Source organism: Sturnus vulgaris, chromosome 3 (genome assembly GCF_052056855.1).
Source record: "Sturnus vulgaris isolate bStuVul1 chromosome 3, bStuVul1.hap1, whole genome shotgun sequence".
Lineage (NCBI taxonomy): Eukaryota > Metazoa > Chordata > Aves > Passeriformes > Sturnidae > Sturnus > Sturnus vulgaris.
Window position 1 is genome coordinate 16,724,940 of NC_142245.1, and position 23,933 is coordinate 16,748,872.

The following is a 23,933-nucleotide window of genomic DNA, read 5'->3' on the forward strand; positions in this document are numbered from 1 at the left end:
GTTTACATTTTTGAACGTGGCTATGCCTTTCTAATTTCAGGGGAGGTCAGAGAAGTTCTTGTCCCTGAGAAGAGCACCATTAAAACCATATTAAAGCATTGAAAACTCGATTCTGTTCTTTCTTTGACTTTGTTCACTACTCAGCAAAATGCCTTCTTGTTAATTATCGACTTCATCATCGAGGGACAGTTTAATCACAAGACTGTCTGCAGTTCAGGCTATCACAGCACTACTAGCAGGGAATTTTGCACTGCACATAATTGGCCAGGTAATTAGAATACAAATCCTTAATTGCTCAGTTACCAAACGTAAACGGTGCAGCACGCAGTGCTTGACTGGCAGAGGACTTGGGGGAACCAAGGCAGCTGCCAAGTGCCAGCTTTTCCTCTTTCACAGAAGAGCACAGCAAACAGCATGGGTGGCTTACTGTTCTCCTGTGGGGTGTGGGAAGGCCTTTCATTCTGAGGAGTAAAAGGAAATTCAGCGAAGACACTCTATTTCAGCACATCCAAATCTACTTGAAAATAAAACAATAAACTCAGGACTTTTGAAAGGCAGAGGAAACCCAGCATCCTGTCAACAATGGCAAGTCAGAGCCCATATATTGGTATGAAACAGCACTGCTGCCCAAACTGGCAGCTCTCTGGTGTGGCACAGGCTGCTGCTGCAGGCTGGGAACTCAGTACAGGATCTGTATGGTCTGAGCTACAGAAATTTTCAGCTCATCATACTAAATGGATGGGTGCAACATCAGCCTGCCCTAATATCTGTGTTATGGATAATTCAGAAGTCACAACTAAAAGGTGTACACATAAAAATAACACCAGTTCTTCCATTTGTCGATGGACAACATGAAGTGTTACATCAAAACTATCTAGATTACCAGCCCCTTTTACTGGAAGGCTAAATCATAGCTCTGATATTTCATTAACTTTGTCTTACTTCCACGCTAAAAGCATTTGTGGCCTGTATTTATTTGCTCACATGTTCCTTGGTCAGCACTTCCTTCTCCTTCAGCTAGACTTCCAACACTTGCCTGCCTTTCTTCAAATATATTTATAAACATCAGCATCTACTTCTCACGTCAGTAGACTGAAAAGGGCTATTTTGTAATCTCACTTGGTGTGCTAAGATCCATTCTAGGAGCTCTTTTCTACACCTATTCCCATTTTACATTTCCTTTATCTCAAACAGAGCAAGGCAGACTAGTATGCAGCACTCTGCATTAGGCTCTGTTATTGTTTTATGCAATGGCAATAGAATATTCTTGTTTTTTCCAGAAAAATCTTCACCAGCCTTGTAGCTGACTGCTGTGGCAATTAACAGACACTCTGAACTCTCTTACAGCTTCCACTTATGGGCAGTAATCTCTGCTTGGAACACAAATTCTTACTCTGCTCCACATACAAGATTTTTCATTTTCTGCTACAGTAATTGCCTCCAGGATTCCAGTCCTAAAGGCGTCACATTCTTCCTTACTTTATTCCACTATTATATTAGCAATGCCTTTCAGACCCATGTGGCTACATTTATTCTGTGTTTTCTGCACTGTCTAGAGGCAATGACTCATAAATTCTTGTATTGGTTGGTCCAACAATCCTATGCCTTTCTCACTGCTCCTCCTTCAGGAATTCCTCTCTTCAGCTTGTGAGAAATCCACAGTAGCCCACACAGGCTTTCCAAAGGCAACCACAATTTGTTTGTATAGGAACAAGATAAGACATCTCCAATCACAGAATAGAACTGATAAAAATTATTAAATTTATTATTTAAATTATTAAATTTAAAATTTTTAAGAGAAGGAAGCTAATTTAGGGCATTTGCTACTTGTTCATGTTCCTAAATTAAACCTTTCTTACAGGAATAAAAATAACAGTGTGAAACTCTTTAGCAGACAAGCCCTTCAAGAAAGCTGCTTTATGGGTGAGAACAAAGGAAAGTTTTGCAAGAAGCAGCTAATTCAATTGCTTCTTGCCTTAGTGCCCTGGTTATGTTAAACCTGCACAATATGATTCTCATTGAAGAGTAATCATGAGCCAGACAATCATTAGGCAAATTCAATAATGTTTATATTATTCAGATATAATCAGAACCTGCTTGTTCTCATCATTGTAAGGTGTTTGAAAAGCATAGTGTTGATAGCAGAGGGCTTAGCACTCCCTTCTTCTATTGCAAGGTACAGAAGATAAAATCCTGGACTCTCAATTTCTTTGTAAATTTGATTCAACATAACACACTTTGCTGCAGTCAAGGAAACCCAGCAGTAAATGCATCTTTGTATCCTTATTTAACTAAGTGCAGTTCGAGAATGTTCTCATTAGCTTGCAAGAGTTATGAAAATACACCTCTGTATTTTAAGATTCCTAAGACCCTTAGCTTCAGTCTTTGTACTTAATGAAAAAAAAATATGATGAGAGACTCCAGATCTCTAGATTAAAAAAATTCCATTCTTACTGGAATCTAATAGACTCTGGAAACCCCTGATGATAATCTCAACCTCACAAAACTCAATATTTCTTCCATTCTTTTTCTACTTTCAGAAATAAACCCCATGCTACTCCCAGTCTAAATACTTGTCCATTCTTCCCTCAAGGACAAATGACTAAGACACTCTTCCTACTTTTGCAGTACTTGGCCTGCATAAAAAATTCCTGTGATGTAAAAAAAAAATGTACCTATATCACTGGGTACTTTGCAAAGTTACCATCTCTTCTTTTCTTTTGGTATAGCTAAGAAGTCATACCAGCAGGATAAACTAACATAATTTAGAATTAATCCCCAGCCCTCCACTCTTTACTGACTCTGGCATGTTCTATTAAACTTTGTGCCTCATTGTAATATTTCAATTTAGTGACTAAATGTATTTATTTTGAATTAAGACTCTCCACTAGACAAGGCAAATGCTAGTAAACCCATGGCCTGTATCATGGTCCTGAGTCAAGAGAAGAGTAAAAAGAAATAGAAGTTCAATCCAGAAATTAGTTAGGATTTAACTCTTTTTCTGAAACCATTGCAGCAAGACCACTCTTAATGCATTTAGCAACAATTAATTCTCAAAGCCAAAACAGCTGCACATTGCTGATGCTCTCCAGATGCAAGGTAAGGAATTAAATCATGGGATAATTCAATTGGAAAATTGCTTGTAATTATGGAGAATGCAGCGTCTGCTTGACTCCTTGTGGTGATTGGTAGTTGCTTTAAGAATAGTGAGGTAGTCTGTGCAATGCATGGTGAATACAAATAAGTAGCTGTGTTATGAGAAATCTCATTTAGTTTCACAAAGATATGGTTTTAACATGATTAAAACTGTATTTGCTGACATTAATGATAATCCATTTTCACTGTCCCATTACTGCCAATGGCCCACAGTCGCACACAGAACAGCAATAGTCACTGATAGCACCCTCCCTCTGAAGGAACTCTGAGTACTTTGTGAACATGCAGAACATGGCCCTACTCTAAATAAGGACCCAAACATGTTGGCATGTCTCACCTCATTTAAAATACGTGAAGGCAAACAGCCTTGGTCTAACAGGTCATTTAAATCTCTGATGCCACAAGGCTAACAACTGCTGGAAATGAAGAATGATTCTCCTTCACTTCAAATATTAAAATTCTCAGTAGTAACAGAGGAGAAGGCTGCCTTAAGGTCCAGTCAGAGACCTAGTACTGACAGCGTGGAATAACCCAAAGGGAACTGGTCTTTTGGACTGGAAGCTACCAGTGGAAAATAAAGAGCCATCTTGTCATCTCTAAACTGGGCACATGTATTCTGAAAATAACAGAATGATGCACGGTTTTGCCATCTTTTGTAGAATAATTTTACCAGGACTGATCCTAATTAGCATTACAACATGTGACAGAGTCTACTCACTATTTTAAAGATGGCAAACTGAAAGATGAAATGGCTGCTGTGTGTGATCACATTCCTACAGAGTCAGTGATTGAATGGGAAAAACACCTAGAAATACTGATTTTCTGTTTCATGGTTTAACCATTAAAACACAAAGTTCTCAGTGTATAAGACTCCAGTTATGGTAGTAGTGGTTACTATGACATTACATTATCACTGCTTTAGCTACTGAAATGTTTGACTGAATTTTTTTCTTTCCTTTTTACTTTAAAAAGCTTTAACAGAAAAACCATTAGGGAACAAGAGATCAATTATTTACAAGTTGCTTCACAAATCAATCATCCAGTATCAAAGCTAAAGTTGTTATTTTTAGCAGTATTAACTACACAATAATTAAAATTGATTACAAAGTCACAACCCCTCATTAAGTTGCTGTCAGTTGAGGGAAAAATTCCTCAAAAGCAGTTTTTTTTCTTTAAAGTGATTGTAAAAAGATTCCCATCAATTAAAGAGACATCTGGTAATACGGAAAAGGTGATAAATTATCTCATTTTCTCAGTGCTAGTACTTTGAAGACCAAAGGTAGTGCAGAAGAGAAATTTTTATGGTCTTATCTTGTTCTGAAAAGGAGAACAAACAGCTTTGTGTGGGGCCACATAGACCCAATCCTGAAGAGACAAGCCTTGCAAATCTAACCACGATTTTAAGCAAATTCTGTAAGTATTTGGGCAGTCATAAGAAATAAAGAAGTTTTTTGCATGTTTTATTTGCAGCAAAAACCACCAGAAAATAAAAAACCAAGATTAAAGAGCTGTTGCTATGCTTGCTCTCGTACCTGCAGCAAGGCTTCCAGTGACACAATGCACATTTGTATCACTTTGTGACACTGTCAGGCTTTAAAAACTATCCCAGACTTTAGCCCGACAATAAGAAATTGGGACCATCTTCAGCAATTTCACAAACAGACTTATTAAAATTGTGGGCTAGCAAAATGCCACCTCCTGAAGTCTGTACCCCTTCATCCAGCAATCCCAAAGATACCTTCAAAGGACAATACAGGATAAAAATCAGAGGAGGGGAGCAGAGCAGCCTTTTAGAAAACATTTTTTAAGAAAAATCAGCAAAAAAAATCCTCCAGCAAAACACAAGCCACACAAATAAACAAGGGGCTTTGATTACATTTGGTAGTGAAAGAGGCTAATCTGCAGTTCACTCAAGTTTCTGCAGTTTGTATTACCAATAGTTTTAGCAACAAGGAATTGTTCAGTAACTCGGTCTAATTTTTAAAAAGTTCAGCTTGCTGATAAAAGTAGTGTAATAAGTAACCGATCAAGTAACCAACAAATCTTAATTTTTGTAAGCTGTTTAGGTCATTCCTGATGCAATGCCCATTACAAGCTTTGCACTCAGGGTCAGTTTTGGTACCCCGCCCTCTCAAAGAGTTAATGGATATAACATTGACTGAGGCACAGGGCAATCTATTTGTTGCTGTAATGGAGTAGAATTCACCTGTCCACCCACAAAGCACTCTAAGATGTATCATTTCATTCAAATAAAATAAAAAACCCCAAAGCATAGTAGAGGGTGGTTAAGGGCATTGTCTCTAATGTGCCTCTTTTCCATACAGCCAATTCCTGTCTCTTAATTCAGGAACATCCCAGCCAAACTCCTTCATGCAAAAAAGGTCTCTCCCCAAGGTAAGCAGTGCTTTACATCCAGGTGAGGTCCCTCAGCTATTTGGAGCTCAGTTATTTCAATTACACTTTGTCACTCACTCTGTAATGACAGTATAGCTCAAAAATCACTCAAGCACTGACACTACTCCAGCATATTCTTATGGCTGCCCTTACCTGTCCAGACAGACACCTTCCCCTGTAAATCAGTGGAAAGAAATGGATGCACTCAGCTTCACACAACACTCATCTATTACACAAACATTCATCTAAGCACATAAGCAAATGCACAATACCAATATTATTGGAAGCATATTAGCTCTGACATGATTTTGCAAGGGTTTGTCTCCTCACTGCAAAGAAAAACTGAACGCTGATTCCCAACATTTCACCTGCAGTGAAACATCCCTTAGTTATGGCAAAAGCCCAATGTACAACAGAATAGGAGACGTAGTGTTAATGGAAGCCAACATTCAGTTTCTAAATAATCAGCATTTTAACTTCTAGTTCTTGAGTATTCTTTAATTTTAAGGTAATTGGGAATAGTACTGCTGAATCCAAGCACATCAAATATTCCAAAAGTCTCTGTATTCAGTTCAGCCTAACACATAACAAAAATCACTTCTTGGACAGCAAACACCTGCCATTAACCACCTGTTTTGCAAGGTGACCACAGAGAGAACTGCCTGAAGTAAGTCAGCCACCAACCCTGAAAAGGCCTGGAGTACATTTTAATCATCCTTTGCTTCAAAGCCATTACATTTATCGCTGGGGTTTTTCCAGTATAACCAGGATCCAGATTTTCTGTCCTCTCATTAAGTGATCATATCCTTCAAAGATAAAAACTCCTTCTACACCTTATTCACTTTTCTCCATTGACAGATAAGTCAACCAGCTACATATGCCACACTGGTAGTCATACTTAAATAAATGTCCTTAAAGAAACTTGCTATTAAAAATGTTAATTGTTGCTGTTCACTCAGCCGTTGCCACCAATTGCAAATGGCCTGGCATCTTTACTAAGAAATTGATTTTAGAACCTATTCTTGCTTAACAGGTACCTCTTTGCCATGGTTAGTCATTGAGAAGGTCATTACTTTGGGTGTAAGCCACAGTTTCTGAATTAAGTTATACAACATTTTGTAATACCTGCTCATATTCTTGCCTTTTACCCTTAATTAATGATAAAACAAAGATTAACTAGGCAAGCTATTATTTCCTCAGAAATCATGATTTGTTAATAACATGATAACACTGAATATATCGCCCTTAGACAGCTGGATAACTAAACCAACGACTACAAAATTAAAACAGATTTCCTTACTGTGCAATTGGGCACTAAGGCCACCAGAACAATCTTTTCTTTTCCCCCAGTCTGAGAAAGTTCCGTTTGTAAAATTCCAAGGCATGTGTCACAGCAGACTTTCCCCTCTAATGAAGTGGTGTTGTTGACATGTAGAATCAGCTCAGGCAGGCAGGCAGACCCTGCCCTATCAATAGCTGGTAGTCTGTGGGAACAGAACTGGCTGGGATAAATAGTGATTTAGCCTCAATAGTTTATGCAGGAGGCATCAACCTGAGACCATGGGAAGAAGGATACTGAGAGGGAGACACCTGGCCAGGTTATGGCAAGAGTGTATCCATGGGAGTTGGTATGTTAAGGGAGTTATTCTATAATAGGCCGTGTTTCTGGTTCTTGTTCTCAGCTGTTTTGGGACCTGTCACATATAAGGTTGTGTTCCCAGTTCACACTCATGGTGGGACCCCTGCCCTCAGATACCCCTGTATATATTGTTACTCAAGAAACACCCCCGGGTCTTTGGCTCTTGCCCCTCAGTTCGTTCAGTTTCTATGTTTGTTATTTTATCCACCAAAGTTCTTTATTCTTTGGGCAACTTCATTGTTCCCATCCCTCTATTTTTGCCACGCTCCCCCAGCTGGACCAGGTTCAGGGTTGCAGCAAACCAGACTGAAAAGTAGTCTGAAAAGCTCTTATATTTTAGAGCAGCCAAATACAGAACAACCTCTGTCTCCTCCTCAAATTCTTTCACACCTTCAGAGAAAAACACAGAGACCGGAATTACACCTGCATCCTAATGTTGTTTTAACATGGGCTTTTTGTTTCTTCCATGCTCTGAGTAAACACCTTGAAAATGGAACATCCTTGAACCTTCTGCTCAAAATCAATACTGGAGCTCTGCAGCTTGGGCTTTTCTCTGATAAACAAACCTACTGCGACAGGTGAAAAGGAGTTGTGATCTAACCTTTATTATGCTGTTTAAGTGCCTTGCAAAGTTCTAAATTACTGCCAGAGATCTGTGGTACACAGAAAAATGCTTCCCTTCAGTGCCTGACCTTTCCACTTCCCCACTGGAGGCACAGGAAAGCAGCAACATGTCCTCCACTAAAAGCAACACACAAGGTGAATTATTGCAGTTCAGTCCTTCATCAAGTTTATCCTTTTAACACAGGCAATGGCAAGTAACAAATCTTCTGCTTCTGCTGTTTGAACATATTTTCAAACGTGGAGAAATCTACTCATCACCTTTTTTACTCATGTTTACATGAGATAATTTAGAAAGACAGCCTCTCCCAGAAGAGTGGTTAGATCTTCTCAGAGACACAGAATAGGAAAAAAAAAAAAAGCAGAACAATGGCTAGAAGCCCACTATTACATTTCTTAAATTCATAAGGAAATTCCATTTAGAAGTAAGTGGTCCTCACTTCTCTCATCTCTGTTGTGACACTGAAGCATTCAGCTATCAAGGCTGGCTTTCATTTGACTTTACATCTGATAAGAACCACTAATGTGAATTATAAATTATTTTTTTTTAAATGCAGTGTTTTAATTTTAACAAAAGATAGTGACTTGTATTTAACTTTTATAAAAGCCTGTTTAGTTGTGGAAGGTGAAAGATGAAGGGCACATATTTCCAAATTGCATGCATTTGATAGATGAGAAAGCCTGAGCTACTGAGACTAAAGGGACTCAGAGGGACTTAGAGAAAGCGATTTCCTTACAATTTAATTTATTGCACAGAAAGGAACTGTTGCTCAACAAAGGAACAGGGCCTAGGACTGGAGGTCCCAAATCAACAAGGAAATACTGTGGTATGTTCCCCAGCAGAGTTACAACATAACACGGGAGGGCCATGTTCTATTGCTTCCCTTGGCTCACAGTCTCTGGCACAGCCTGTCTGAGGAGTGAGACAACATCTGGGGAAGTCCAGCCATCAGTTTTCTTCCCTCTCCTGCTCTCCCAGTATGGCCATTCTCATCTTCATGCATTCTACCATCTGTTTGTTCACTGTGCTCTCAAAACAAGCAAACAAAGAAAACAGATGAAACTTCAGGGATAGCTTCTAGCTCATAATTGAAAGGATGATTATTCATTAGAATGTAGGCAAGTTGCTTGGGGCCCCCAAAACAGGCATTGCATGATATAATGAAATTTAGTTTTTAAAGATAGGAAACAATTCTCATTCAATATCTTGTCTTGAACTCTGCAACCTTGTTTGGTTATTTTGAGTGGGATAAAATAAGCATGCTGAGTTTAAGCTACTATACGAGAAAACGACTAAGCTCAGAGGTCCCATCCCCTTCAAGGTAAAGGTAAACAAAACTACTTCAGTGAGCTTTAATATTAACAATTTCTGTAAGAGTTAACTTCTGAAGGTACAGCTAGGGGAATATTTCTTGCAACACCTCTGAATTAGTACATGTAATTGTGAGAAAAAAGATATTAAAAAAGCATTGGTATCAACACATTCTTTACAGAATTACAGCTAAACAACTTGAACTTAATCAGAAAACCAAGGACAGAAATATTAAAAATCAATCCTCTCTTTACCCAAATTTACCAAAGTGGTTAAACTGTACTTGGGTTTAGCTTCATCCACACTAAGATCCTGACTGAATCATGATATTTTCTCTACCACAGTTCTAAATTACCAATTTCTTATTTCTGATTAATTAGCTGGACTTTGTTCTTGGCAAGAGTCACAGCAGTAAAACCTCTTAGCTTTTTAAAGTTCTTTTAATGTATTCACCCAAGCACAGATATGTAAGATATGTTCTGTAATGGAACACTGAGGAGAAGAATAACAGCAAAAAACTCTTCAGTTCTTGTCAATTTGATGATGTTTTTAACATAATCTCACAGAAGAGTTGTGTAGAAAATCCCACATGATAACATTTATTCACTACCAGTGGAGCAAGCCAACTTCATGGGGATCAAGAGGCTCCAACAATTGTTAGCACCAGCTAAGGTGCAAGCTGTTAAGGACACGAGTTTGGTGCAGCAGGGAACACAACTCACCTTGGGCTACTGATTTAATCACACTCTGTGACAACAGGGAGAAACACTTCTCCCAATTCTTTAAAGCCATAAGAAGTGCCTTATTTAGTAGAGCATTCTCAGAGCCTCCTAGGTGAAGTGCTGGAGAAGCACAAGTTATTGTAGTATTTGGCAATGGATATAGTGAGACCATGCTTGGTAAGGTTTGCCAAAATGCAGCCAAGGGGCTGCCAGGCTCACAGGGTCTTGCTGACACTTCTTTACCATACATTGCATTTGGCATGGTAAAAAAATAAACACACAGAAAACAGAAGAAGCAGGTAGGCTAGAAAGAAATCAAAACTACCAAACAACTTATTAATCCATTGAAGATTTTTTGCAAATGTGAGTTTTCCATGTTTAAAAAGTTCAATTTTAAAAACCCTCTGAACACAACATGTGCATGGACATACACAAGCATTTCATGATAAAGGATATTGTCTCTACACTACAGAGGGGAAAAAATTACATATGCGTGTTAATCCAGTAAATTCCTATAAAAAGGTCAAACACAGCCAAGAACTGGACACACTTCCCTCCAGCTGTCCTTTTAACATGCCTCTCGTCTTGCTGAGGAGAAGCTGTCATTAGGAGTGAGAAAGAGACCATTTTACAACCCATTTGTTCTTCATTGTCTCTGCCTTTTCTGGATATACTTGTTGGAGTACATTAGTCACAGGTATGCAGCAAGCCATTAGAGCATACTAACATCTGATGCACACTGAAATTAATTTTTCTTCTTCAGCTTGGGGAACAGACTGCTGAATGTTGCATGCAAGTCTTCACTGAATTAAGGAGTGAACAAACAAGACTTCTAAAATCAACAAACCCACGTGCTTATCCATAGTCTGTATAAATACATACCTACACTATAAACAAACACACTGTCCTACAGTGAGACAATCATTTGCCTCTTTAGAGCAGGCTCATTAAAGGGAAATAATTTTGAAATAGCAAAGCACGAGTGTAGCCCTAATGAGAAGAGCAAGCTGCAAAATGCTAGGAACACCTGGTCCATTTTTTTACTGACACAGTATGAGATGGCATCTGATCCTTATAAAAAGGCTGTATTTTTCCTTCTCCACAGCCCAGTGGACCCTGGAAGCAAGTTTGGTTTGCATTTAGTGTCTTAATGTTACATAAATTCCTATGGGTATGTGCTGTAACACTTGATACGTTTATGCTGCCAAATTGAGTCTCAAAATCTAAATCTCATCAAGAACAGCCAGAACTATTCGCTGTAAATAATATTTTTAATTCTAAACACCCTCTTTGTATACAAATAACTTGATAGTCATCCCTACAAATCCATAAATCTCTCATTTGCAGTAAGATTGATGAATAATTTTCAGTCAGTGTTACTTCCAGACCTCGCTTAATTCTTCTCCTGTTTCACTTGTGGTATGTAGCTGATCCTTCAACTCACACACAACAATTATTTCCACTGAGTCACTGACTAAATCTTAAAGAGGAAAATAACTAATAGGAAACTGAATCCCACTTGAAGTAAATGAAAGTACAAAAAGTCCAGAAGTTCTCAAATCTTCATGGGATACTGCAGTTTATCTGAAGGCATATAAATAACAAAACTAGGGTGGCATCATATCATAGCAGTGATATTTTAAAGACTATTCAGCCATCTAGATTGAACTAGGATGATCCACATTCTTCTCTAGCATTAGAGAGGGAGGCAATAAACATTTAGGTATGCAAGTTTTTTGTCAAAATTTGTGACAGGTTCAAAAGCATTTTTTCTCTAGATAGAAATTCTCCTGAAAAACAGTTCTTGGTTTGTTGTTTCTTTTTCCAGGCCTAAGGTGTCAAGATCTCAAACTCCATGTAACGATTTACTAAATGAGAAATACCTCTGATAGCTTGTTCAAAAGACACATAAGCTGGATCAATTCTACAAGATCAAGGCATATCCTCAAACCAGTATAAGAATTAATGTAAAGGGAAAACTTTTGTCTGTCGAGTGTGAGCCCAGCTACTCTCCTTACTCTTTATTCTTTCCCGTGGTAAATAGCTATCTCTTTCTAAGATGGTTTTTCCCCTTTTTTAAATTTTTTTTTTGGTGGAATTTTAAGTGATACAAGTATTTTTTCTGCTTGAGTTTTACATGAAAAATAACTTATCACCTACTTATTTCTTGCAAGCCCACACTGATTTATACTCTACTGTTTTGTTAATAAAGTGATAATCTGAAACAAAATATTATTTATTATCTTTTATTATCCGCCTCATTCTTCTTTGTCTGAGGAATCATAAATTAAAGTCAACAGCCATTTTATAATCCTGCAGTTCATTATCTTCCATTTGCTAATATGCTCAGGGCCTTAGCCTTGCTCCATTTCTTTAGAAATAATTACAAAAATTAAAACCACATTAACACAATATGCAGATACTTCTTGTTTTAGAACTTACATAAGAGCTCTTCAACTAATCAGTGGCTGGTTAGGGCCACTGTCCTCATTCATCTCCCAATTCCCCTGCCATCCTTCATGAAAGTTTAATCTACATTTTCCATTAAGAAGTTGTCTCAACTGGTCTTCACATTTGCACAGGGTGACTTATTACTTTTTTGATTTTTACTTGCAATAGTGGTCATACCTCCACAACTTATCTCTTCATCTGAAATTTTTATCAAGCAGCTGCATATTTTCCTGTTCCTGAAATCTTCAAATCACAGAAGCAGAAATTCACTTATTTCATCTAGAATCACAAGATTTAAAAGAGAAGCAGGCAACCCACTTGCACAACCATAGTCAGGAGCGGTCAAGAATTTAATCCTTCCCATTTAAAACTGCATTTATGGTTAAAACCAGATCACTCTGACATTTGATCAGACCTGGAATCAGTTTGCATGCAGATGTTTTTGGTCCAGCTGCTACTGGTCCTGCCTCCTTAAATAGAAAGGATTAACTTTGTAGTAGTGGGTCTCTCTCTTCCTTGTAAGATTCAGAATGAAGCCCCAACTGTGGTCTTGGATCAGGGACCACAATTACTGCCTGCCAAAGTCCCTGGGCAGCACAACATTGCAGGAAGCTGAACCAGTGCATCTCTGGAGGAAGGAAAATACCTGCACTGCAATAAGCTAACAGGAAAGGCAAATTCTGAAAAGTCCCACTTGCTGATGATTCTTAAGCCATCCCTGATGGATGTCAAACTCAGTGCTGTATCTTAGAGGCTCCATAGTACAGAAAACTCTGGGTTTGACTCAAGAGAGTCAAAGAGTTGAGAGGCATAGAATTTATGGATGGTTTGACCCATTTCAGGTTTATCAGAGAGGCAAATGACTCTCTACCTTGAGCATGACAAAAACATATATCCATGCAGCTGAAAGTGCAACTTCCTTGGCCTGCAGATTCCTTCCTTCTAACCACAGACTGGGTTGTCTCACCTGCCTCCTTAGGAAATACTGCCACAGTTGCAAGATCTCCAGTTCCTCATCTTTCATTACAATAGACTGCAGTGCATTTTCTGGTATAATATATTATGAAGGATCATGAATAATTAAAAATTAATCACACTTGTCAAAATAAATAAATGCAGTCAGTGATGCAGAATGCTTGAATTTTTTATAGCATCTTTTTGCTTATTCATGAATTAAAAGAAGTCTAGTAATCCACAATGGATTTTCTACTCATTACAGCATGTACAGACCCAATTCAGATCCCAACAGTGGGGGTTTTCCTGTTGGTCTTGAGCACATCAGTGGAACTTTAACCTTAAATCTCTGACCCTGCAGAAAGTTACATAAGTTAGACTTGGAAATGTGAATAACTCCAGCAGATCTTCAGGGGCCTCGCTGGCAGACACCAGTGATTCTCTCACTTACTTGTCCGCTTACAAGATGGGGGGAACAGGAGAGAGTGAAGCATTTTAGCAAAAATTTTAAAAAATCAAAACCTTGCTAGCCTCCCTAACCTACATTTCTATAGGCAAACAGTCCTGCAGTTCTTCCTACCAAATACTCGATATTTTTGCATGGTTTGATAGCATTCCCAAGGCTTTAGCAGAAGAGCAAATAATATCAAATATTTAAATAGCAACTTTTCTCTCTGAATTGGTCTAAAACTGTTAATACATTGCTACCATTTTTCAAAAGGAAGCTAAGCCCAGGCTGGGAGGTGAGCAAGGAACACACCACCACACCAACCCTCTCAGACCAAAGATCTATTAACTTTAAACATTTGCCTCTGAGAACAGACAGCTGGAAATAGAAAAAGAATGTATGAACAGGGAAAGCAAACAGTTGTCCCTCACCACCCTGGCCTCCAGTCACACGAGGACTTTCTGAACCACAAAAGATTCTACAGAGAATTTAGTAGCTGTAACTATTTCTCTTCTCTGCACATATCCTGTCAATTTGCACACCCACAGAAGGTTCCAGCAACAACAATACCCTGGGAAAAAAGTTCCAGTTTCACTGTTTGTTAAATACTGAGGGATCTCCTTTTGTTTCACCTGACATCTAATAATTTTGCTTGATGCTGTTCAATACTGTATTAGAAGAAATATCAAATATTCCTTCTGTACTCATCCTTTCAGTGCTTTACAAACCCTTGGGAGCTTATAAACCTTTATATATATTTTATAAATTTCTGATTTCTATACAACCCTGCATGTATTCCTTTAGATGCCTCTTGCAGGCAGGGTAGCCCTAGTCAATTTAAGTGTTCCTAGAAGACAGCTATTACATACTTCATCATCTTTGTTTCCATTCTTTTAAAAACTTTCCCAGCTGTACTAAAAGAGTTTTGATGCATGGGATGCAGAACAGAAGACTGAGTTCTAAATACAGCTGCCCCACACATTTACACTACAGCATAGAGTTCCTATTTTCCACTCCCTTCCCAGTAAGCCCCCAAATCACATTTATTTTGTGACTGCTACTGAGGTGATGCTTTCACAGTTCTATTCTAACCCTTAAATCAGCTTAAGTGACAGTAACCAGCTCAGAATCTGTCTGCATATATCCCAAACTCTGATTGTGTCTCCCACCACCTCAATTCAAATAATCTGCACTAAATTTCACCTGCCACTATTAGCTGGTTAAGCATCCCTTTTCAATTCCTTGCAAACTAGACCTTCCATCTTTTACCCTGAATAATTTAATATCAAACTCTGCCACCTCACCATCTATTCCTATCCAGAAGATCAATGATTTGTGTGACACTACATGCTGAACATGCCAAGTGAGTGGATTGCTCAGCTGTGACTGCAACCAGATGCTGAGACATCAGGAGTTAGCTCTTCCTCTAGGAGGCTTAATTCATGCTGACTTCTGATTTCTTGACACTGAGCCGTACCATGCTGCTGGGACAGGAGTAAAAATACAGAAATTCTTCCAATGTGTCTCTTTGGGAGATCTACCAATTATTTTCTACTGAACGTTTTACAGAAACTCATGTGTAATCTAATGAATCATACCAGAGCCATTTGTCTCTATCAATGTCTTGCCATGACTTGATAACCAGGTGACAAGGATGAGCTAAACCATCCCAAAATCTAGTTAAGCTATCTGTTTATCTCTGTGCATTACTGTCTGCAAAGGAGATGAAATGAGATTGAGATAATTGCAAGTACAATTTGCAGGAAACAGTGGGGGTTGGAACTACTGTGCTTAATTATTTCAGATGGAAACAGACCACACAACTATCTGTGCCAAACAGCTGTAATTAAAGTGATTTAAAATAGAGAGATGCTAGCTCCAAGTGTTGATTTTCAAATGAGTCTTTATACATGCAAGAGTTACAGTCATCGATGAGTTGCAGACCTACAGATCTACTGGGAAAAAATTACCACTATGTCCAACATGCCTGGTAATTTAAAAAAACAAGCACACACATACACAAGCAAATAATCCATGCAAAATAATCCACTCTAATGCCCCACAAATCTAAATCCACTCGATCAATTTGACACTGGTTACCTGCCCCTCAGAATAGAAGAAAACAGAAGAACACAAGTTTCAGCCTAAGCTGCCTATATTCCAGATGAGAACCCCTAACCTTTGGGCTTAGAAATAGAATTTTAACCCAATAGGCAATTGGAAATCATCAACCAATACCACCTTTGGTTTTGGGCTGCAAGGCCAGCCAACGATCTCCCTTTCTCCTGCTTTGACAGATATCTAAAACTTTGTTAGACAAAGATATAACTTTACTGAAAAGGATCCAAAAGAATCATACATTGACAACACGTAGCACCATGGAGTCCTGGCCAGACTCTTCACCTGGAATGATACATTTACTTCCTTGTGGGTTTTCCCCATTTTTTCCCCCACTCCAGGAAAATTACAGCTCTTCTTCCCAATTCAAAACAAGGTTTTAACTCCTAAATTTCAGGGGCAGACAGCTTGCACTAGAATTTAAGAAAAAGAAGAACAAAGAAGAAATTCTGATTTACCTCAAACTTTCCCTGAACTGTACCTTTGTAGGAAGAAATTCAGTATGCGTGTGGATGTTCATTGATGCAGAAATTAGAAGATATTTGCATGCAGCACAAATGTGGTTCATCTGCTTTACACATGACACAGATCACAGCAAAATGACTTGGTCTGCTGATGAATCAATGGGCCTTAAAAGTTAATTTATAATGGCTATCTGGGGAAAAGTACTATACTCTTGGTATGGATGAGAAAATGGAATATGAATGAAAGCGGCACAGAAAATTTCCTCAATATTTGCCTGAACATAAGAACTGTCATGAGCAGTCAGACTGCAGCTCTGCAAAGTCAAATTCTGTCTCCAATGCTGGCACCTAAGAAAAGAACCCTTTCACTTGCAGTCTTTGGGGTAAGAGGCTTCTTGACTCTAAACAGACTATTAAATTAAACATCCAGTGGTGAATGTATTCTGCAAGAATTCATCTGATCTTTCTTTAAACTTATGCACACTTCTGGCCCCACAACATTAATTCAGGTATTTTATTAGCACCATTTATTCAGGTACTGTATGAAAAATGTCTCCTAAACCCGGAACCCAGCGACTTCACAGCTGCTTTCCAGTGCTCTTCAATCTGCTTTTTAAAGACCTCTAACCCCTGCTATCAGAGATAGAATAGTGAATCTTTGTCTGTTTAGTTTTTCCTACTATGGGAACTGTTCCATATCCCTTGAAATTTATGTTTTCCTTCCTGACACCTTTGTTTTCCTGGATAAAGTTTGTAGCTCTAACTCCCCATTTTTCATTTTCGTAGGTCCATTCTCATCAACACCACCTTCCAGAGAAAAGTTCCAAGCAGGTGTCACTAACAGCTGAAAGGATGTTAAGAATTTTTCTGCTTTCCCAGAAGAAGGATTAGAAGAACACAAATATACCTAAAAATCTTTTCAAAACTTACAGTCTTAATGAAATATGCTGCAGTTCACAGATATGATCATTAAGCAGGAAAAAATTCCAACAAACCAGTTTTTTTTCCAAGAAAAGAAAAAAGTCTGTTGCACTCTCATCTTTTGAGACCTCCTAGCTCTCTTTAGAGACAGGATCTTTTTTCTTATATTAAGGACAAAGCCCATCTTTGTTTTCTTACCAAACAGACAACCTAAGCCCTGGACAAAAGGATATTGCCTAAAATGGTCTGCAAACACACAAGTGGTAAACAGGACCTAAAGCAAAGATAAGGCCAGACTCTTCCAAACACTGAATGACCTTAAACACAGGCACCATAGTACAGTTTTCATCCAAATATCATCCATGCCATGGGCCAGCCCAATTCAGATTTTGCACAAGACTGTATTTGATACTTTGCTTCCTGGATATATGATGGAGCTTGCCTTTAGGTGAAAGCAGATGTCTCCTGTACAGAACGACCCTCCTTTTGTTTGTCACTTTGTTTTCATTCATTGTCTGTTGAAGCAAAGGGATTATAGCTGTCTTTAGCACTTCAAGAGGACTTGTTTGTTTGGGCAGGGTTTTGGGTTTTTCTGTTATGGTTATTTTAGGGAGTGGAAGCAAGGGTGTTTTTATTTTAAAACCAACCACTACCGATGGCCTTACACAGCTGTATTCATCTTACCTTTGGATGTGCCCTCAGAGTGATCTCTCTCCAGCCCATCTGGGAAGTTTAGCTTCGAGATTTCCTCTGCATTCAGTCTGACCCAGGCATTGTTGGGGGTTTCTTGATCTTTTGAGATAAAGGAATACTCTAGTTCACAAGGAGATTCAAAGTTGCAGTCGAATACTGGAAAAATAAAATGGACATAAAACATGCCAGGTTAATTAAATCTCGTGTCTTCTGTGCTCGAAGGTAGGTATACATACATGTGCATGCACATTCATTTTATACTTCAGTAAGTTAGGGCTTGATTTTTTTCCTATAATGAGGTAAAAAGCAATAGGGAATTCCATAAACAGACAGGCAAAAAATGGGCCTGAAATGGGCTGCACAAGGAGGTTCATTATAGAGGCAGCAGCAAATCAAAAGGAATACCCAAGAGCCAGTAATTCCCCTTCAGGACAGGTCAAAGGGCAGCTCAAGCTAAATTAGGGAAAGGCATCATCTGGATTAAAAGGAAAATAGCTTAGTCAATGGATGAAATTGGACAGAAAGCCAATCTTTTCTGGGATGCTGCTTCAAATTCAACCAGGACCATTAAAGTGCAAAGACTCCTAACGTGATTCACACCCATGTTCCATCTCAGTGAGTCCAGGTCTCTACAAAGACAGTCACCTATCCTGGGCATATGGAATGTGCTGGAAATCATAGGCACTGTACCCCAGGAGGTGACATTCTGACCCCTGGGGTTTGAAACTCTTTCCTGAGACAACAGAACCAGCAGAGATCAGACTTGCTGCTGTACAGTTTCAGCCTCCAGGCAGCACAGACAGCAATTGCCTCCAACAGAAATTTCTCTTTTTGAGATGTTTCTCTAGGGAAACCCATTACCTTGCTGGTACAACTATGATTCACTCTGCAGTGTCCAGTTTACCATCACACACAGCTCAAGTTGCTTACCACAACATGCAGTGAAAACCTGCAAGGATTTTACTTTTAATTGCCAAGATCATTCTGTTTTCTGGAATGCCCAGTATACATTTGCTTTTGTCACCACAGTCAGCAATCAACACAATATTCAATAAGAGAAAGAAATGATTTTAGAACTAACTCAGTGTTTCTGAACAGGCTAGATCCATTTGAAAAAGCCAAGGGAGAAAAAAAATACAGCTGCTCCTTGGAGTATTCTGCACTGTCGTTCTGTCTTGGGATACTATGCAGGTGAAACAGATAATCTGAATCAACATTAGTGAAATTAACTAATTTTTTTAAACTTCAATTACATTCTCTGTTGAAATCTAATTTCTTCTTTGTGGGCACAGATTTATGTAGTTCAGCCTATTCTCCTGGTGATAAAATATTTTCTAATCTGAAGGTTAATACTATTGCCCTCTTGCTATACTTTTCCCAGTTAATTACCCTTTTTAACAGCAAGTTGGAAGGAACAGTCTTTTTTCCAGTTTATATTTGATTTTCTTAACCAAGTACTTTATCATTCACTCGGTGTTTTAAACACTTCACAACACCAGGGAAACCATATAACACAAGGAATTCATTTACACCACAAGCAGCAGTAACAAGAATTACACACATTTCCTTAAATCCAAATGCACAAGCCCCTACTCTCTTCAGGCCTCTAAGTTATCAATATAAATTTCATGATACATGAAGCACACTTCAATTTAGGCAGCAGAGAACTGTGGATATATTCATGCAGTTTACTACTGCAATATCATATCAAACCTCAGACCAGTTATTTCTAGTCCCTTAGATGGTCTTAAAAAGAAACCAAAAAAACAAAGCAAAACCAAACCCAAAAAGTAAAAACCAAAAAAAAATTTTTTTTTAACTCTGTGAAGTGTTAGGAGTCTGTTAAACTTAATACCTAAGCTCAGATGGACAAAAGAGCAACCAAACACTCAACTATAGTTTACAGAACATATATTATCTGTACTGGTCATAGGGAACACCTTGAGCAGTATGTATTTTAAGGCACTGTCAAAAAAAATATGGAGGGGAGAAACACAGCTCATATAAGGATTTTTTTGATGGAACTCACTGGATGACAAATGGGCAAGCCCAGGCCAAGGACCACACACGGCAAGAACAGTAATTTCAAATCAACTATTTCATTCTTTGTGCACTTCTCTTCCCGATCAATCTCATATTTTCTTCAGCTTTCCAGCGGTTGCTGCTTGCTCCCTCTTCTCTCCTGCCCAGCTGCTGGGAACAGAAGCCTTTGTGCTCTCTAACCCTCTTGACCCAAGCAGAGAGGCCCTTTATGGATATCCACAAGGCACTCTCATTCTCCTCCTCCAGTCCCCCTGACTGTCTGATTGTGGTGCCACAAGCACTCAATAGCCAGCTCTGCTCCCCACTTTGGTCTCACTTTCCAGAGTCCCCATCTCAAAAGAGAGCTATCAATCAGCTGTGGAGCCCTTAACACAGCAGGACTCTGACCTACAACTGGTACAACTTAATTGGGGTACGTGATTAATTACCAGTCACTGGTCATAACCAGTGTTATGACCCCTGCAGACAGCTAAAGCCTCTGCCTGAAGCAGGGAAGGTAAAGGAAGAAAAGACAAGCAGCAATGTCATTCCCTTCCCTTGCAAGGAATGGCCTACAGAGAGTGGACATGATCTAACATGCCTGCTGTGGTCACACTGAATGCCCTTCACAACAGGTTGCTCCTTGGAAGAGAGGGAGACTATTCGGCTCACGCATCCGACATTTTCTGTGATTCAGTGGAAACACACTTGCAACTTTTACATGATTCAATAGTCCCCTCACATCACCAGAATATCAGTACTTTTTATAAGCTCTTATTTAAATTAGTCCTGTATCAGACACAAATTTCAGTGTTATTATCCTATTCAGTACAAAGAAATACTATCTGATGCAACACAAAAAAATCTGTGCAAACAGCATCCAGTTTTCCAAGGCTAACATTAACTTCCTACCCTCAGGCTTTCCTTCTTTCACAATGTCCTTCACTATCGACAATGTAATATACCTCATAAAAAAAAGAATTATATACAATACTTTTTTTTTTTTTTGACTGAGAAGCTGGTCTTGGTGTGTTAGCTATTACAAGACCACATAAGCCACACTTGCAAATACAAAACCCGCATAATACTTGAATTGCTGCCACAAATCACCTGCCATTTTTTTACACCTCTGCATAAAAAAACAATGTTTCTCTTTCCTTTTTCACTTTTGTCTTAACATTTAAAGGCTACACCGAGTTTATTGTTTTCTTGCCCAGTTAAGCACAGAAAGCAGTAGCCATGTACCTTTGGAAGTTGGAAAAAGGCCATTTCTGCCTTTTTTTTAAATGAAAAACTAAACACTGCAGGAAAGGCAATTGAAAGCAACAAAACTTCTAGTGGTTATTTTCTTAAACCCTATATCAATATAAGTTGACTATATACAGAGCTTTTGGACTTGAATACTGTGCCTAGTCAGTAAACTGGGGTGATTTTTCGTGACTTCTGATGATTTTCGAAAGGAGATGTCACAGAAATTTTAAAAAAATACACGCATTTATGTCAGAGCTATATTCACACTACAGATCCTAAATGCTCTACAGGAGTTTAAGTTCTATATAGAAGAAGAATAGTAAAGTATCTTCTTAAATAATAAATTTAAAACCCCCAAAACGGAACAAACAACTATTTGCCCAACAATCTCTTTTATTTGCAACTGCTAGGCATGAGAGAGCAGAACAGATAATTTATTAGAAGTCTATTTCATCATCATTCTGCCTTTAAAGAAGAAATAAAAGTGATGTTTATAATCAAAGTAAGATAATAACCTGTTTAAGAAAGGCTGTAGATATAAACCAGTTCAGCTTTTGGTATGTAAAAAGACACAGAATATTAACCACGGATTGAAAAGCCAATTAAGCTACCATTCAATTAAAAAGACACTGGAATCTATGTATGTCTGATTATATTAGAGTCTTGTGAGTGTTTCAATTTATTTATATTTTATCAACATACTTAACAACAATAATTTGGGCACAGATAACTAAAATATCTGGCAAGCACATCTGTTTCAATTAAACTGATTAGAGTTTTCTAATAAACAAATGCCTTAAAATAGTAGTATAAGTAATACACCAAAACACAGTAATCAGTGGGAAGCATTCTTTTACATTGCAGCAGGTCAAATTATGGATCATTCACTTTTGGGTCATCTTGGATCATTTGTGTAACCACCCATCACAGAAACATACCTTATTTAGAACAAAAACAACCTAATATTGAAAGATAGATAAAACCTGTTCTTGGAAAGAAACTAGTTTGATTATCCTTTCTTCAGCTGTCCAACAAAAGATTAAGTATATTTGGTCTAAACCACCTCTCCTTTCAACCACAAAAATCTTACCAGCAGGTAGTTTCCTCTTAGATTGCTCCTTTCTAGTTCTACACATGTCTGACTCTAAGGTCCTTTTCTCTCCTGGTCTGCTGACTCTTACAAATCACTCCTCGTCAATCACTCTCAGAGGGGCACACCTTTGAAAGGGTGTGGTCGCTTTCTCAGGACTCTGCCACAGCCAAGGGAGCAGAGAGAAGTTCTCTGTTCTCAGCAGGACCAGCTTACTGAGGTACATCTTCGCTGGCACCTCATCAGCTTACACATGACTAATTTATACAACATCTACAGACAAATGCACAATGTAAAGGTCACTCACACCGATCAAGTCACGACCACAATCTCCCTCAAGAACTCTTTCAGCAGTAACAATCGCAGCAGCAGTGCAGAAACAGATAAAATATTCTTGCAGAGGATGTCTTTTTGCAATACAAATATTGATAGATATTCCTTGTGGAGGAGACATAATTTAAATTGTGTAGTAGAGATCTGCTCTGCTGAGTGAGCTTTGAGACCTCCATCAATACCTACTAACCTCTATTTTACTCGTGTTATAAGGCCTATAAGCTTTTAATTTATGACAGAGAAATGACAAATTGATTTTCCAGTTATTAATCCTAGTGACAGAGCCAGTTCCTAAAGCCTTCCCATTCCCTCTGAGTACAAAAGGGCACAAGGCATTCAATCTAAGGGTTTCAATTGCCTCATCAGGCCTTTCTGAATTTCTATTCACCAAACCAGGGTGCACATGTGGGGTGCCACAAAGAAGCCTGCAGCGATAAGTATTTCTCCCTGAAAATAGAACATAAATTGGAGACACTGTGCTCCCTGGCTGTCAGCTCACCCACCTGCTGAGCACCCAGGAGGACCCAAATAGAGGCCAGGTCCTTGGAAGGAAGCATTGACCTACTGGCACAAAGAAGAGGTGAAACTTCTTGCAAATGAATTCCTGGTGCTATATTTTACCTTTGCAGCTGGAGTCACAGCAGCAATTTAAAATAAGGGAATCTACCACAGGATGGAAGGGCACAGCAAAAAAAGAAAAGGGAAAAGGTGTTGGCAGTCACACAAATTCAAGAGCAAAAACAATTGCAGGGCTTAACTGCCTTGTTCCTGCTGAGCAAGCAAGTATGAAGAGACAATTTCACCTATTTCCTTCCATTGTCTAGCCCTGAGAAAGGGCAAACTGCACATTTTAAGGGATGCTTATGTCACATGTCTCCCTGCCAGGCACTCTGGCTGGTACTATCCTTAGCAAATGCCTGTGCCAACAATCACTGCCTGCTCTTTGGGCTGCTGCTCCAGGAGCTGACACACGCGAGAGCAGCAGCATGCCTGACAGGGGATGTGAGGAACTGGGGAGGCACTTGAGGAGCCCCACAGCATTGGTCTGTTCAGCACAGCTTTGGGGTCCACCCTGCCTGATGTACCTCAGTCACCTGCAAGTGCAGCAGTGCGATCAGCTGGGCACCACGCCAGCTCCTCTCCCTGCCCTGAGACACAGCCCGTGCTCACCAGGGACCTCCTTTTAATTTCAAGCTACTTAGCACAAGTTAGCTTATCGCTCTCTGTGTCCTTCCTCCGCACCAGCAGGTCTCTGAGCACGATGCCCTGACCTTGACATTAGAGACAGGGCTGCTGCTGTACCCTCACAGGGCTCCAAGGGCTCCTCAGAGCTTGCTGCCTGCA

General features: G+C 39.0%; 1 protein-coding gene across 3 annotated transcripts in view; it reads right to left on the reverse strand.

Moving 5' to 3' along the window:
• ALK (ALK receptor tyrosine kinase) overlaps positions 1 to 23,933 on the reverse strand; it is a 310,521-nt gene that overhangs the window by 197,565 nt on the left and 89,023 nt on the right. For all 3 annotated transcript variants that reach the window (XM_014877491.2, XM_088161050.1, XM_088161049.1), the window contains exon 3: positions 17,885 to 18,049. In XM_014877491.2, the coding sequence (XP_014732977.2) occupies positions 17,885 to 18,049 (165 nt within the window). The remainder of the gene's footprint in view (positions 1 to 17,884; positions 18,050 to 23,933) is intronic.